This window comes from Macrosteles quadrilineatus, unplaced genomic scaffold (assembly GCF_028750875.1).
Source record: "Macrosteles quadrilineatus isolate MER2022 unplaced genomic scaffold, UCM_ALF_1.0 Scaffold_14__1_contigs__length_3811126, whole genome shotgun sequence".
NCBI lineage: Eukaryota > Metazoa > Arthropoda > Insecta > Hemiptera > Cicadellidae > Macrosteles > Macrosteles quadrilineatus.
The window spans coordinates 1,751,436-1,769,608 of record NW_026542607.1 but is presented as its reverse complement, the minus strand read 5'-3'; the positions used below and the strand labels follow the sequence as shown (position 1 = coordinate 1,769,608).

The 18,173-nt window shown below is 37.5% G+C and overlaps 1 protein-coding gene across 1 annotated transcript in view; it reads left to right on the top strand.

Annotated features, from left to right (window-relative positions):
• Positions 1-18,173, top strand: part of LOC129005002 (E3 ubiquitin-protein ligase ZNF598-like) — a 30,866-nt gene that overhangs the window by 1,139 nt on the left and 11,554 nt on the right. Inside the window, exons 2-10 of the mRNA XM_054433749.1 lie at positions 800-1,051; positions 6,121-6,239; positions 8,569-8,661; positions 10,308-10,420; positions 11,520-11,667; positions 12,303-12,430; positions 14,476-14,693; positions 15,755-16,610; positions 17,050-17,193. Of these exons, the coding sequence (XP_054289724.1) occupies positions 800-1,051; positions 6,121-6,239; positions 8,569-8,661; positions 10,308-10,420; positions 11,520-11,667; positions 12,303-12,430; positions 14,476-14,693; positions 15,755-16,610; positions 17,050-17,193 (2,071 nt within the window). The remainder of the gene's footprint in view (positions 1-799; positions 1,052-6,120; positions 6,240-8,568; positions 8,662-10,307; positions 10,421-11,519; positions 11,668-12,302; positions 12,431-14,475; positions 14,694-15,754; positions 16,611-17,049; positions 17,194-18,173) is intronic.

Sequence of the window (18,173 nt, the reverse complement as noted above, 5' to 3'; positions counted from 1 at the left end):
TATACCCCTGATAAAAATCGCAGTCAACGTCTCTCAATTCTCTTGTTTTACCTGCAGCTGTATTTGTAACTCTAGCTGAGTGAGCTGTACGGCACTGCACCAGCTGAAGTTGATGTTTTTTTGCAAGGTTGCCACATCAAACGACAATAATGATGTTGCCGTTTTCTTTGCATTACAAGTGGCAAACGTGCATTTAAATGTACCATGAATCAATATTAGGCTAAATATTTTACTTTCTTGGTACTGGAAAATAGTCTTATTTTGTGACGAATAATCATAATTTATGCACGGTAGCCTACACTTTGTCAAATTTAATTGTACAATTTTGTAAAATTAGGCTATTTTTATGGAGAAGGAGCAAAAATATTGTACAAATAAAAATGGTAGGCCTACACCTGGCACCACTATTGATTATAGGGTTAGGTGCAGTAGCTTTATGCGAATTTGTGACTGCATTAAGTGTTTTGAAGTTAGGTAGGCTAAAGATTAGGAAGATAAAGTTTAGGTTACAGTGAATCGAGATGTCGGTTTATGTTACCTGCAGACTGTTTATGTACAATTAAATCCCTGAGATAAAAGTACTATTTCTAAAATGTTTGCATCCATTTGCATACATAATCCCTTTTCCAAAATGCAGTACGTTCTACTATGCCCAATTAAGTTACAATTTAGTTACCGGTTGCTTACCTGTAGGCCTATGTTTTAGCTGAATTTAGTTTAGTTTAGTCAGGAGCCTATTCTCACACATTGTGAATATTGCAACCAATTGCAAGTAACTTAATGTTATTTATTCAAACAGGTGATATTTACAAGGTCTGTCCGCCCGTTTAAGCAGCTGGAACGAAGTCTCAGTCTGAGGACAGCTGTTGATCGCAAGTTCCAGATAGTGTTTGAGAGTCCAGATATTCAGGCTGCGTATGATGCTTTGCTTGCTCATGTCTGTCCCAAATGTCCAACCCGTCACGCATTCCAGACATTTAACCATTTGCGTGACCATGTGCGGAAGGAACACGAACTCTTTTACTGCGATCTGTGTGTTGACAATTTAAAGGTGAGTTAAAACTTGAAATTTTGTTATCATTTATTTATTTATTTACAGAATGCCATTACATCATATGACTGGACATTTGATTTTGTGACGCAAAATTATAGGGGGGGGAATAAACTAGTATTCACCAAGTCAGGCTAGGCCTACCCCTAGAACTGGCCACACTCAAATTTCTTCCCCGGAGTGCTCAGAAGGAGCCGAGAAAAATCCAGGGGTCAATACGAAGTTGTCACGGCTTTGACTGATCAATTTATTTAAAATTTAATCGAAGGCTCAGAGCTCAGGAAACATTCAGGAAATCCTGCAGACGCTCAGTTGGAGCTATATATCATCCTTACCTTCGTTAAAGTGTTTTGTTAAATTTTGCCTAACCTTTGGAATGACTCTGTAGGGCCGACGAGTATTCAATCTTAAGCCAATGTGATATAAATACTCGTATTAAACTGTAAACTATCTGGCTAAGGACGTTGGTAAATAATATAATATCGAATAAAAGGTAAAAACAACTCCTACAGAGTCGTCGGGCCTAATTAATATAATCCAATGGAGAATTTATCGTGGGATGATTTAAAATAGATTTAATATTAATATTCGTAGCTGTTTGATTGTTCAAATCAGCTGCTCCCAAGACTTGATTCTTTCACCCGCCAAAGACGGGGTTTAGAACTTAGACGACAAGTCTCGGGGTATTAAAACGACGTAAAACGGGAATAAAATCTGAACGGCAAAACAAATAAACGATAGATTTAATAACAAATTAAATTAAACGAATGCAACACTTACGGCCACTGCTAGTCACTGGCAAGCAGGAACTGGCGGGTCAAGACTCAAGTTAAAGTTATTAAATTTATACCATTCGAATCTGGACTTTAATACAGCGAATACGAATAATAGATTAAGAATTGAGTGAAAAGAAAATAACGTAAAACGTGAAAAGGTCCTAACTAAATATGCTAGCTAACCTTCGTAACAAAATCGTACAGTAGTGTCGATTATCGTGCGAGCGTGGATGTAACAACGAAGTTACTTTCAAGACGGCGTACGAACGAATAAACCTGTCTTTGAGTAAAATCCTTCGTTCCTGCCCGCTCGAGGCTTACGCGCTCAAGCGGCGAACTTTAGTACTACTAGATAACAGCTGATCGAATTCACTTGTTGAGCTGGTCTAGTTTCGTCTGTCGTCTGTCAACAAATAAACACCAGTTTGGGGTTATGTCGTCGGCGGCGTTAAATGTCTGTAAAATCGGTCGGTTTAACTTTATTATGTGAAACGAAGTGCTATTATGAATAAATATGTAGTTGTGGATGTGTTTGTGTACTTCACTGTGAATAAAAATAGGCCTACGTTCTTTGGCCCATAGCCCAAGCAAGCTATGGCCAACACATAGGCCTCGGAGTAGGCTATTGTGGTTAAAAATCGGGTAAGTTCTGATGTTAATTTATTCGTAGTACGTTTTTACCCCCCTTATAATTTGGTACCTTACACCCCTTACCAACTTCAGCAAAAAAAGAAAAAAATATCTTAAACGTAGGGGTTCGGACGGGGTCAGAATGGTCTCGAAGAACCTGCCTGTAGAAGTCGTCGTTTAGTCGTAATCGTTCGTATCATATCAACCAACGGGAGGGATATCACCAGCTCCGTCGGGGCGTGCGTCGGAGTTCGTTGCGTTGTTCGATCGGCTCTTCGGTTTCAAAAAATTCCTACGTCGGGTCGGGCGTCGACCACGAGGCACGTCGGCCACCTCCGATGTGAGGTGACTCACCGCGATAAGGCCCGATTGGCCGTCATTCGTCGCGGTTAGCCTCGATGCGTCGCCTTTCCGGTCTCGGCGAATTCGTTCGTTGGGACGTTCACGAGGCACGTCGGCCACCTCCGATGTGAGGCGACTCACCGTGGCCAGGCCCGTTTGGCCATCGTTTGCCACGGGTTGCCTCGGGAAAGCATCCTTTACGATAGATTGCGTTACAGGATTTTCGTTTGCCCTGAGCCACAGCGTCTGCTCAGTCAACGCCGACTACCCCTAATCGTCGTCAAAAAGCGGTATCTTGCATTCCAGAAACTGCGGTCGAATTCGGATATCATGGGCCGCATAAGCGGTAGTCCACGATATCGTAATCACCGTCGGGTTCATCGGCTGACCGATGCTTCCCAACGGGTTTCTCCAAGACTCGTAAAAGCGTTTGCGAAGCTCGGCGACGCTACTCCCAGTTCCCAGCAGATACTTTGTCATCTCAGCTATTATTGTCTGCTCAAAGTGTGGATCCAACCGACGCGCGGGTTGTATATCGGCGATCTCGGTAAGCTCTCCATCGTCGCAGGCGTTACTTCGGAAATTTCATCGTAGTTGTAGACGTCAACGTTTGAATTTCCACCGTGTCTATCGCTACGTGGCTAATCGATAACGTATCGGGTCGAGTAATGGTCGTCGTAGTAGTCGAAGTCGTCGTAAATTTCGTTTAGCTCGTCATTTCGTCTAAATTTCAAAGTCAAAACCGTGTTTTCGAGTCCAAATGTTCGGGCGCCAGAGATGTGACGCAAAATTCTACAAAATGACGGTACTAGGACGTGAGACCGAGGAAGCTCAGTCCCTGTTCGGGCGCCAGAGATGTGACGCAAAATTCTAGGGGGGGAATAATCTGGTATTCACCTAAGTCAGGCTAGGCCTACCCCTAGAACCAGCCACACTCAAATTTCTTCCCCGGAGTGCTCAGAAGGAGCCGAGAAAAATCCAGGGGTCGATACGAAGTTGTCACGGCTTTGACTGATCAATTTATTAAAATTTAATCGAAGACTCAGAGCTCAGGAAACGTTCAGGAAATCCTGCAGACGCTCAGTTGAAGCTATATATCATCCTTACCTTCGTTAAAGTGTTTTGTTAAATTTTGCCTAACTTTTAGAATGACTCTGTAGGGCCGACGAGTATTCAATCTTAGCCAATGTGATTTAAATACTCGTATTAAAATGAGACTAATTAGTTTAAGACGTTGGTAATCGATCTAATATCGAATGTAAGGTAAAATAATTCCTACAGAGTCGTCGAGGCCTAATTAATATTAATGAACGGATAATTTATTGTGATAGGTTTAAAATAAATTTAATACCATTAATTTTCGTAGCTGATTATTCAACTCAGCCTGCTCCCAAGACTAGATTCTTTCACCCGCCAAAGACGGGGTTTAGAACTCAAACGACAAGTCTCGGGGTATTAAAACGTTGAATTCTAAATAATAATTAATCGTTAAAACGAACGGAATAAACGTAATTTCGTAGCCAATTGATTCAAAACCAAACGTAAGATAATCCTCCGCTAGTCACTGGCAGGCAGGAACTGGCGGGTTTTATGCTGGTCGGCGAAAACGAAGTTATTAGAATTTCGAGGTTTAAGATCGAGTTCTGAAACGAGAATAGTCGTAAAATGAGAATGCGTGCGTTAAACGAGAATAAATTAAAACGTAGAAATGGTCTAACTATTAGAATAGCTAACCTTCGTAATATCGCCGGTCGGCGGGAAGGCGTAGTCTTGTAACGACGATGTTACTTCGTAGACGGCGTGTGAACGAATAATCCTGTCTTGGAGTAAAATCCTTCGTTCCTGCCCGCTCGAGGCTTACGCGCTCAAGCGGCGAACTCAAGTACTACTAGACAACAGCTGATCTGTCAACAAATAAACACCAGTTTGGGGTTAGGTCGTTGTCGGCGTTAAATACCTGTAAAATCGGCCGGTTTAACTTTATTATGTGAAACGAAGTGCTATTATGAATAAATATGTAGTTGTGGATGTGTTTGAGTACTTCACTGTGAATAAAAATAGGCCTACGTTCTTTGGCCCATAGCCCAAGCTATGGCCAACACATAGGCCTCGGAGTAGGCTATTGTGGTTAAAAATCGGGTAAGTTCTGATGTTAATTTATTCGTAGTACGTTTTTACCCCCCTTATAATTTGGTACCTTACAATTTTAGGAAATTGGATAAACTATAATTTAGTGAATATTTTAGACTAGGCCTACCTATCAATATTAGCAAGATAATTTTACTTGATTAGCAGTCCACAGTATATGTAGGAATCACTAAATATTTTAAGATCATCGTACCACCATCCAGTTGGTTTGTCAGCTCAATTTACCATCCATGTGATGACTTCTCGCTTGTGAAATGATCCTATTGAATCATCAGGCCAACAAATATCATCTGGCCCAGGATGGGTAATTTGTGTAATGCTATAGGCCTACTGATGGTTCTAAGATCAAACATGGGAGCACCGGAGCAGGTGTGCTTTGAAAAACAATAAAAAACAAACTTAAGCCATTGTAATCTCAGAAATATAATCTATTTTTATTACAACATAAACATATACAAATATTACCAGCTGTTAAAAGAAATAGCTTGAACCTATGTAAACAAAAAAGGTAAACATTGGAACTTTAAAGCCACTAGGGCAGAGCCCAGGGAACTTTTTCAACATGTAAGACCTTATATGACATCTACTCAACGAGATCTTTCCAATGAGCCCTAAACTAACAAAATTGGTTGAGGAACCACGGAGGAGTTCTGCCGACAAAAATCGTGCCTGCCTATTTTATTTTATATATAGATAAAAGAATTTTGTCAGCTGTTTCAACTGCACAAGTTGGTTCTATGATAATAAATAGCATTAAAAAGTTATAAGGCTTACCAACAGGGTGCAGCACTATTGTTTTTTTTTTGCATTTATGACAACAGCTAATTTGAACCAACTAGCATCAAAAAGCTGTGGTACACAATGAGAACTTTGCTTTTTCTATGGGTTAGGTACAGTAGAACATTATGGCTATGGTAGTGTGCTATACTATAGCATAGGCCTACCGTATGAATTAAAAGAACCAAATTTTCTTATACCGGTGTCCGGTACCTCTCCCATAACAATGCAATAAGCATTTTATACTTATATGCCAACCCCGTACGAAGTACGGGTACTCTGCTAGTCAACTAATATATCACTTGCCTCTTTTTTGCTGAACTAGTGCATGCTTGAATAGTTTTGTTACCTTAAAAAGTAAGCTTTTTATCATGATTACTTATAACATTTTACCAGATTTTAACACGAGAACGCAAATGCTACTCAAGGCGAGACTTGGCTCTTCACCGGAGACAGGGTGACGCAGACGATCGCTCTCATCGTGGCCATCCTCTCTGCGAATTCTGCGATCGAAGGTTTGTTTTATTGAGGCAGTTTTTTAACAATTTTCATCTATGGACGGTTAAACATTTTTTTTATAATTCGCTGGCCGTAGTGAAGTGCTAATGTCTGACTTAATTCTTTACAGAATATACGCTGTATAAAAAAACTTTATAAAATGGAAGAACAAGAGGTATTCTAAGGACGATCTTACTTTCATAAGTAAATTGGGAGCGTCAGTGAAAGACTAAGCACTAGTTTCAATTCATTGTTTACAAATAGTTAGTGATTTTAACCCTTAGGAGACAAACTTCCAATGTTTCAGAATGTGCATTTTTTGCTAAAAAGACAAACTTCAGATATATTGGCAGTTTAAATCAACGATAGTCTAAAAAAATCTAAAAATACCCCCGCCGCAGCAAACCTGCAGACTAAGCGAATTTCCATTTGACTGATTGGATTTACACTGAAATGTCTACTTAAAAATATAACATTTATTCCGGATTTAAATAGAATTAGTTTAACAAGTACTTAGGTTTTAGCGAACGAACTTCAACCAGGACGTGATTGAGCCATGCGAACGAGATCATCTTGAAAATTAAGAAGTTAAACGGGGCAAAGCCCGCGGGTTACAGCTAGTTCTCCATAAGAATAACATGGGAATTTTAAATTTACAATTTTTTGTAATTTTCTCCGTAACCGTTAGGCGCATAATAACGCTTCAATATACTAAATTATTTGTTTTTTTAAGCTCTACAAAATGGTTTGGAAATAAATTGCAAAATTTTAAGTTTTTTGGGTCAAAAATGGGAAAAACCTATTTTTACCCCATAAAACCCCCCGTAAACACCCGTTCACATGGTCCGATCATGCTGGATCGCGAACTCGTTCGAATAAACGTAGGTTTACACGTTTGTACCAAATTTCATCAAAATCGGATCATTTTTGCTTGAGTTATCGTGCTGACGGACACACATATATATATGAATTTGAACGGATGGTGTTTTTGGCCTCTAGGGACCTCAAAAGGAAAAAAAAAATCGGTCCCGCGTCCAGGTCTTACCATGAGTACTACGGTAATAGCTTATTCCCTATATGGGAAATTCGCTAAAACAAAAAGTTAAAAAAAAAACAAGAATAGCATGCAAGAAATGTTAAAGAGGGCTGATATTCAAAAGTTATAGCATTCTTCTATAACATTGCAGAAATTGTTAAAAGTACCCCGGTCCTATGCAGCGTGTCATATACTATAGGTCTAGTATAGGATCGGTCTCTAAAGGGTTAAGATAATAGAGTACATTGGGTTAGATCACTTGCCAATACAATTAACTCTTAAGATAAGGAAAAAATCACTGAATCTTGACCTCGGAGATGATGGGTATCAGGATATCTAATAGATAACGTTCCTGATATTGTTAGACGATGGATATTCAAAGGACGGACAGAGACTATTTCCTTAAATTTCAAACCTTGGATGACAGACGCTAATTTTAGCTGTTCTTTATGCAATCTAAATGCGAATGAGGACGCTTATAATTTTGTTGCTCGTTGTCCAATTTGAGCACAAATAAGAAATAAATGGTTATTGAAAGTTGTTTTAACTCGCTCAGAGTTTATAGATTTCCTTAATGGAAATATTGGCGCTCGCTGGCAAATTTTCTAAGAGATGCTTGGAAGTTAGGTGGGATTTGGTTTTAGAATTTAAAGTATAAGTCAAGCAGCAAAACAATGTATATATTATAGGTCATTATAAATAGTGTCACAGTTTTAGTCATACTGTATTTAAAAGAACGTTAGTCTGAAAATGTTGTCAACCTGGCAGATGGTCTTATGACCATTGCTGTAAAGTGCTATTTTAGTTTATTTTTTCTTGTTATGCAGAAGATTATGTTTTGTTATAAGTTGATATGTATTTATGCAGTTTATTTTTGTGTTAATAAAGCACTTTTTCATTTCATTTTCATTCATAAAAAACTTTTAATTGTCATTATGTCAGGTTTAATTTTAATAATTTAACTATGTATAATTTAATAATAGTTTTTAAATTAACTATCTAATTTTGGAAACCTGAAATTCCATGTAAGAAAGTTAATCTTAACTGGGCAAATGTAATGTAATTTTATTAAATATTCATACTTAATCTTAAGTTTGTAAAACTTAAATTTTCCTCTTGTTTAAAAACAAAATTTGCTTCATTTATTTATTTAAGACAAATAAATTTACATTTACCATCTTATTGTTAAAATTCAAATATGAAAATCAAGGTAGCGGTACTGTAATTGTATAAACTGTGCTATGTTTCTTTTTAATCTTTTAGTTAAATCTGTTCAATTTTAGCGTTAATCTTCATCTTGTGTGTTGTAGATACAATGACAACGACGAGTTATATAGACATTTGCGGAGAGACCATCTCTTCTGCCACTTCTGTGATGCGGACGGACTGCATCAATACTACGAGTAAGTCTTGTACTTTTAGTAACTGAAGTAGACATCCCATCCACTTGGACCAGCAGAAGACTAATATTATTTATGAAAGTAGATGAATCGCTAACAGAGTACACTACTGTCAAAGTTTAAAGACTCCTTTATTTTTTTGTACATTGCTATTTTTTATTTTAAATAAAAGATGCTACGGCTTGCAATAATGTTGTCCTTTCGATTTAGGTTGGTTTAAAAGATTAATTGGTTGAATTTAACAGCAATCATTACCGTAGGTAATTTACATCAGTGGACTCCGTCGGTACCACAATTCAACCTAATTTGTTTTCACTTTAAAACTGACTACCTATAAATTTAACATGGGAATATGGTTTTTACTGACAAATTCAAAGGTATCAAAGGATCATTGAAATAGATCATTAGGTCCTATCTACCCTTGATCATAGGGCTTTTAGTAAAAAATCATCTGATCTTAGTCAGTTACACACAAGGCATCTCACTTCATTGTACCATAGATAAATCATACTCCCTTAGTAGATTTGTCATCCTTATGGAACAGCTGAAGCCAATTTCATTGTTATTTCTGTACGTCCAACTGTAGAGGTTATGTTTTGTTTACAATTTGTTTCTTGTTATTTCAGTTATTTAAAACCTCATTTAACCAAATAAAACGATTTAATCATAAACAATAATGGCTTCCTACTTATATAACCAAATAGTAAAGCACAAATCATGAAAATAACACTAAAATAATAGAAACAAAATTTTGTCTACCCCAGCGATCAGTGTGGACGTACATGAACTAGACACAAAAAACAAGCTTCAAAATTTACAATGGGATAAGGAGTCTACTTGTGTTGCTTAGTCTATGATTGTACCCTCAACCTTCACTGGTACTGTACATAGGTTAAACTATGTTGCTTTGTGTTCGTGTGTCTCAAACATTTGTAATAATGTGTAGAGCTAAACCAAATATCATTGTTAGTCCATTTGTAATAATGTGTAGACCTAAACCGAATATCATTGTTAGTCCATTTGTAGTAATGTGTAGACCAACACCTAATATCATTGTTAGAACTACAAAATTTCAATGTGCCCAGTTGTATTTAAAGCTAGCCAGATTTTTCTAGACAACGGTGATAGCATTCTTTCAAAAACCTGACTAATCAATTAAATGCTCCAACATAATCCAATAATAGTTTGTTCTGTTGTATTTATCATCCATGGACATGGTTTGAAATGGTTTCCATGTTAGTGAAATGATGCAAGATAACGCAAGTTATCTACTTTCTTTTATCTGATTTTATCGCATGAAAAGAGCTATATAAACAACCAAGTAGTTCTATTATTAAAATATAATAAACCAAAAAAATACATGATTTGGCTGATAGGGATATCTTACTATAAAATTAAGTAATTTTTAGAACCATACTGATTCTGTACATTTTAAAACTGTATGTAAATATTTACTATAATCTATATCAACTTGGCCAAGCAAGATTCTAATGAAGCTTTAACTGTAATTATACAAATGTATCTAATTGTTGAATAGAATTCTTCAAATATTAAAAAAAAGGAAAATAAAAAAAAAACTAAATGACAAGAGCATTGTAATAACTTTTACTAAAATTAAATTTAAGTTCAACATTTATTTGTTGTATTAGCTCATACGATGTTCTGCGCAACCATTTCCGAGATCAACATTATCTGTGTGAAGAAGGTGAATGTTACGAGGAGAAGTTTACCCCTGCTTTTCGGACTGAGATTGACTTGAAAGGTAATTTGATTGTTATTCACCTCCCTTGAGTATCCTTATTTGTCTTTATCTCTTTATTTTTTAACATTTTTTTCCAATTTTGATCATTTTCAACATTTCCTTTACCGACCACAAAATAAATTTCTTCAAACAATCTTTCATTCATTCAAAGCTATTTTAAAATTTAAATACAACGAGGATATCAGGCGTACATGAATGGTAATGAATCTGAACTTAGACAAGAGTCATGCTAATTTACACTATATAGGTAGGTATCTACACAAAACATAAGAATATTTCACCGTAGCATTTTCAACTAAAGAAGACAGATTTTTTTTCACGGCTAATCAACCTAATGATCCTGGTAAGCCTGCTATCCTCTTTTTCATAGTAGAAAAAGGTTTTGTTTCATGTCCGTTTTGAGTTTGAAGAATAAAAGTAATTTCCGCAGTCAGCTTGGTAAACAGGAAGAAAGATTTCACATTCGCACGTTTATCTAAAAAATCTGTCAACACTGTTTTTCAGAGCCAAATTGATTTTCAATTAGGACCCAATAAGTTGTACACTGACTCAGGTGGTGTCAGGCGTGACCATAACTAACACTTGGTTGGACAAAGAGTTCTAGTTTTAATTTACCAGTATATGCTTTTAGGCAAGGTACATTTACTATCCCTCCCCTCCACAGAAAAATTCTCGTCACTTTTAGGTTTCTCGCCTTCCTCTGAGGCTATGTCAATTTTTTCCACTACTTCATTAAGTTCTAAGCTAAAAGTTGATATTTATCTTTTTGTGTTTTTATTGCGTGAAGGTTCTTCTAATGTCTTATACAGAACTTAAGTATTTCAAAGATTGTAATCTATTTAGTTTTTTACATGTTCTTATCTGTATTACACCTAGATATGTTGATGATAGCAGGCTCATTAGAATAAAAACAAGTCCAAACTGGCACAAGAAACATAAATGTTTACACTCTACACAAAGAATTTTAATGTTTTTCTGTCACTGACAGAACTTTCAAACGAGGAGATTTTGAGTCAAGTGAAAATTTGCAGAACAGAGGAGTATTTTTTATTTCGTCCGCTGTGAGTCTCATGAGTTCTGACGTATCTCCTTGTTACAGCCCACAGAGCGTCAGTACATGGACGACAGATGAGCAAGGCAGCAGCCAAGCAGGCGAGAACACTAGAGCTGGCGTTCACACTAAAGCCGAGACCTAGACAGACAGACCACCGCAGGGGCGGGGGCAGATCCTCACGCTACCAGAACAGGTCGGTAATATAAGGGGTTATGATTACAGAACGGTTGATTATTCAACATAATTGCTGATTAGGGGTGTTCGTATAGCTGGTTTTCAGACAACTGGTTATCTAGAGTAAAAATGAGATTCATTACTTTAACATTGATTGACAATATTTAAATTTATTTGTACATATTTACATGTACTATTTACTTGTTTTGATTGTCTCCTGTAATTAAGCAATATCTGTGAGCATAGGCTTATCTCAAAACGGAAACCAAAACATTAAAAAATCAAATCTTGAAAACTTAAATGCAAACCTTTACTTGCATGGTTAAGATAACAAAAAAATAACGTATATCTTGCAATCGAAACTTAAAGAAATTGGGCATTTGGCCCTGGCATAACATGAATATGTAATTCATAGGTGTTTACTTTGTACTTTGATGTTGAATTAGTTAGTTTATGGTACCTGTTCTAGTTTAGAATATAATTTATTTGTTTCATTGGGTTGCTGGTGATCTCTTTGCTCCATTGCTGCCAACTGAAAAGTGAATGGTAGAGTTGTACCCAGATCGGTAGATCCAACTTTTCCACATCATGTTAGGTAGGATGATCAAGACTGTTGTAGTGAACACAATTTTACGTATAATGTGTTTTGTACAGTCACAGTGACGAGGAGGAAGGAGCCGTGGGAGGTGTGGCTGTAGACTGTCGCACTTCACAGCAGACGACGTCCGCTCCAAGCTTCTCCAAGATCAACACAGCTAGTACCGACGATTTCCCTTCCCTTGGTGAGTGGACTTGGTGTGACAGTAAGAATTTGTTGATTATGAACAAATTTTGTATTGAATCGATTCATATGGAGAGTCAGCTGAGAGGTCTTAGTGCTCGCCTGGTAGTGAAAAGGGTTAAATTTAAGAAAAGATGGTTTTTAGGGATGGATGGGTCCCGAAACTTCAGGAAATTTTCGGGAAAAAATATTCCCGATTTTTGGGACGGGATTACATTTGATTCGGGAATTTTTTGGGACGGGATTTGGTCCGATCGTCGGCGATTTTGCTGCTTCGCGAGTGACAATAACGCCGCTATCGCAAGAGATTTTCCACGAACGCAGGAGGCGAAGTCATTCCGCCGATCACGCCGTGACCGCGGAGTCATTCCGACGATCACGCCGTGACCGCGGAGTCATTCCGACGATCACGCCGTGACCGCGGCGTCATAACAACGATCGTGCCGTGACCGCAAGTCATACCGACGATCACGCTGATTCCGTGAGTCATAACGACGATCAACCCGTGACCGCGAGTCACATGTTTCTATAGGTACCTGTAAATTGTTGTAACCAAAAATTTTTTTTTTGTTTTTATAGGTAGTGTCACAAACGGTAAAAGTTGATTTCGTTTGTCTTTTTTGGTAACTACAATACTCAAGACTTTCTTTTTATGCACAGGAAAAAATCCCGTCCCGTCCCAAAAATCTGGAAGAAAATAAAAATCTTGTCCCGTCCTGAACTAAAAATTCAATCCCGTCCATCCCTAATGGTTTTTTATAGCTTAAAACTGTGCTCTCATCTGTTCTTGATCATTGATCTACTGGGGATTTATTTTATATTTATTCATTTACATTTGGGTTCAAATATGCCTAGTTGCGTGTTGCTTACCAATCTTGGTAATGATAATACCAGTTTCCAAATGAATATTCCAAGCCAAGCAGTTTCTTTCTTAAATAAACCAGTTTCCGAATGAGTAAACTTTTGTTTGATTTTCGCAACTTTTAAGGCTCCTTTTACACTTTGCGGCGGGCCGTACGCTGCTGCGTTCGACGGCAGGCACCGCATTTTTTTGCGGCAGCCATGACATTGGTGGAGGTATCAGGACTACCAACTTAGGAATTTCTATATTTACTTCAATCGTAGTACTATCCGTAATTTTACATACACAAAACTTGCAAACTGATGCTAAAAAAAGAAAATCACCTACCACAAAGGCAACAGAAAGTGAAATGGGCAGAGGCAATGCAGTACCGTGTTGTGCTGAGTTTGTTTTAATCATTTGGCAGCATTTGACAGCGCCACTGAGTATAAAAGCTCCTTTATAACGCAATGCATTTAGAGGCCGCTTGTTTCTGCGGCTCCTAGGTGCGCCGTCGTGCTTCAAGCCAGCCGCAGCGGGGAGCGGCCGCCGCAGAGTATAAAAGCACCCATTTAACTCAATGCACTTACAGGGCTGTCGAACGCACGCGAGTATAAAAGGGGCCTCATGTGTCTGAGCTGTAAGGCTTATAAGTTTGTAAACCGACCGGCACTCCTTGGCATATTAAGTGATTTGATGATAGCCTAACAATGTTTTTTTCTCATCACTTAAACATAAAAGATTAGATTATTCTAAATTAAGTGTTAGGTTGCACACTGTAAGGAAGAGCAAAAAGTAACAAAATGCCAGATTTGAGGTGTCATTCACAAAGATGCAATTTTTCCACCTGAGTTGTCCATCGTTTCAAGGTGTGCCTCTCTCACCAGACAGGAACTCTCATGAGTTGTATCAAACTTGATCAAGATGGGATCCAAATCCTCAATATTTGTAGTCTTCGGTTAACACCTTTTGCCATAAATCAAACCTAGTTGTCTAATGCATTAACATGTCGCAGGTAGCATCACATCTCACCTATGTAGCTTTAAGCCTTAACATAACCAACACTTTTTGATGTTGGTTATGTTAGTCTTGCATCCTATATTTCAGACATTGGAGCTGAAAGTTTAAGTAAGTTCAAAAGTTGCATTTAAACTATGTAGTATAAAAATTGTGGATTATGAATTAAGCCCGAGTTAAAATTACAGGAGGGTCCGTCGGTGCCTCATCACTACAAGGAGTTCACTTCCGTAAGCCCGGAGTCACTATACGCACTGGTGGTGGCCTAGCTATTAGGGAGGAAGACTTCCCGGCGCTGGGACCTGATGGCGCAGCTTCAGTCAGTCTCCGAGTCAATACCACCGGCAGCGCTGCAGAGCGTACGAGGAACAAACCCAATGTGTCTATACACGTCAACCACCGACCTGTAAGCATTTTTTTACCTCAATTGTATTTTAAAATTTGAATCGTGGACAACATGAGACCTCTTTAGTTATTAAAATACTTGTGGAGCCTTGATTGAATGAAACTCTCAGTTTAAATTAAACTGTTAATTTTCGTTATCTGTTACCTGACATCCTGACAAATGCATACTTTTGCTATTTGTATCATAAACTTTTGCTGTGTTGTAGTTTCTTACTAGTCACAGTATTAGTATACATGTTTGTAGTTATATTCTGGCTAAAATTGATGCTATTGTGATTCTTATGTACACTGTTATTTATTCCGAAAACCGTTGTAATTTTAAAATGTACTGATTCATTAAGAAATTCATATCATCCATCGATTCAGTTTACAGTCATAATACCCTCAAGTGACAGTTAATAGAGGATTTACTAGGTTCTTTTTTTCTGTTTCCTATGAGTCCAACATTTATTATCTCTATGAAACATTTAACAAAGAGAAAATTTTACACTTGCACTTTTTCTTGTTCCAGACTAGACAAGATTCATACTGTTCTTTAAATTTTTCAATGATCAGTAATTTCCCCCTTCCTTTGCTTTCAATATGTAGGATTACAATACAAATTCTCTAACAATGAGGATGCAACCTTGAAGTGAGATTGAATATTCCTGTAACTAATTAGTACAAACACCACCATGTTGAAGTTAACACTCTAGATAGTTCTTAACATTTATAATTATGTCGGTTCTGATGATAGTAACATAATAGTAACAATAACACTCTTGTTTTACATTTAGGTTAATATGTTTCAGTTTATTTTTTTATATTTTTTTATGTACCATGTACATTTTATAGGTACCTGTGTACAACAGGTACTATGTACTTGTAGCATATCAAATTTAAAATTCTATAAACAAAAAAATATTGGAAAGATGATTTTTTTTCAATAACTTAATGATGTTGAACGTAAAATTATGCATAATTTTAGCTTTCAAGAAGATTTTGCCATTTTATTAATGATTGATTATAGGCTACAGTTGCAGATTTAATTTATTTAACACATATACTTGATAACTTTTCCAGGTGGCATTGTCTCGGCCGAGGGACCCATTTCCAGCGTTGGCAAACGATTTCCCAGCATTAAGTATGAAAACATCCGCTCAGAATACATCTCAGTGGACAGCCAAAGAAACGAGGGATGAACCCAAGTTTGCTTTGAAAACGAAACCTCAGGTTCAGCCTTATCAAAAAGCCAAGGAGAATCAACAGAAAGCCAAGGAGAATCAACCGAAAGCCAAGGAGAAGAAAATGATGTTTGACGATGACTCTTATGAACAAAACGACTTTCCCGCTCTGAAAGGAAATGTGCCTTCACACATTGCTAATTTAGCTTCGACCCAATGGTCATCCGGTCGTGAACCTGAAGCGAAATTCACGGTAAATAAAAACTCCAATCAGCCTCAACCGCCTCCTAAGCCTCCTCAACCAAAGAAATTCCACATCGAGGACGACTTTCCCAGTTTGAACTCGAGGTTCGATGCAAGCTGTAGTTTCTCTCAGGAAGTGAATGGAAAAAAGAAGAAAGATGTAACCCCCGCCCAGAGTGAAAACGATTGGACCAAAGTCGTCAAAGGCAACGATAACATTTCAAGTGACAGTGAGGTGAACGGCAAGAAAGGGAAGAAGAAGAAGGCAAAAAGTAAAAAGGAACCCGAGGTGAAGAGTAAGGTCAGCAACACGAATAACAGCAGTGAAAAGAAAAAGCATAAAGGAGATGAATCTTTGCAGTCTAGTGAAAAACCAAAAAACAAAGAGAAGAAGCGCACAGAGTTGACTATCGAGAGTTTGAATGGTCATTCGCAGCCAGAAAGTTCGATCAACAGTAACGATTTCCCGACGTTAAACAGTAATAGGTTGCCACCAGGATTCAGCCATGAAGGTAATAATTTTGTAATTTGATAGTTTTGTTAGCAATGTTCTTGGCCAGGCTTGATAGAAAAGTTCAGATACACCATAGTGGTACAGTAAATATAGAAGACCCAAAACACTCAATGTTTTGTCCCCTGGGGGACGTTTTCAAGTGTAGACAAGAGATTTTTACAAAATGGCTTATAGTTGCTGCTATGGATGTTTCCTCCTCTGCAGTGTTGACACCGTTCACTAGTTTATTTGAGCTATTTACAAAACATTTTATGTTTAGATTTACTTACTGCCGTGGCTCTTGGTACCCAAAGAAGTACTTTGTCTCATTGTTTTGTAGATTCTAAATTTTGTTTTCCCTGATAACAGCTTTGATTTAATTAGTTTTCCACATGCATACCAACTTTTATTTACTGAATTTATCCAATTTGTAGCAACTGACTAATGATTGTTCACAGACAAGCCATCGGCTCCTCCTGGGTTTGACTCAGTCCCCGCTCCCCCGCCCGGGTTCTCTATCACTCTCAACTCTGTGGCTCGTCCTCCCAGCAACAGTCTTACTTTCACAAGCAGCAGTGGACAGAACTACCCAATATCACCCAGTGAGTAACCTCTCTCACTTATGTTACTCACATCTCATATGTGCACCAGAGTCCCGTTAATCCAAACTATTGGGGCCAGATCTTGTTCAGATTTACCAAATTGTTTGAATTAGCTGGAAATGAAGTAAAATTGCAGCAAAAAAATGAAAACTATAACCTTTATAACTGTAAATGCCCATATATTGCTTGAGTGATCACCAAAATCGCATGATCGTCTTCCGCGATCTCAGCAACGTCATGATCGTCTCTTGTGTTTGCTGAAATGTTTATGATTACATACTGCTATCACAGGTGATACACTCTCACATTTTACCTAAAGACAATCATAAAAGAGAACTAACATTATTATGATTATTAATGGTTGAAGGCGCAAGCATAGGCTTTTGGCAATTATTCCAAATTCCCAGCTTTACAAATTCAATCTCGGTTTCCCCGTGTTAGTATATCAGAATATAGAGCTTTGGTTTTTATATAAATAGACTTTTATATAAAATAACTTTTATTCCCAACAGATGGTTTGGATTACAAGTCTCTTGATGGATTGTGTAACTTCATTTTAATTTTGTTCATGAGTATAAATAAGTATGAGTACGATCAAGTAAGCCAGTCCACCGTGATGTTATGGGTTAGTGTCCTTGCTGTTTTCATCCTTAGTCATTGTCATTTATAAAATTGTAGATAGCCTAATCCTGCAACTTTCTTTTAAACCAGCAGATTTTTTTTTTCTTTATTCGAAAAAGGAGTGGGCTTCCTTGACCATTCTTCTTAAGAAGCTAAATATGGTTATGGAGCTAAAAGGGAGGTTCTGATGCATGCATGGTTTGATTAATGAAGACCACATACCTTATGAGTTTAGATTACATACTATTCTCTTCAAATCTTTGAGCATGGTTCTTTACAGTATTAATATTGGATGTTTAAAACAGGTTTTCGGACCAGTTCCTACTGATGTCAATCTTGTTACACCTTGTTGTGTTTGT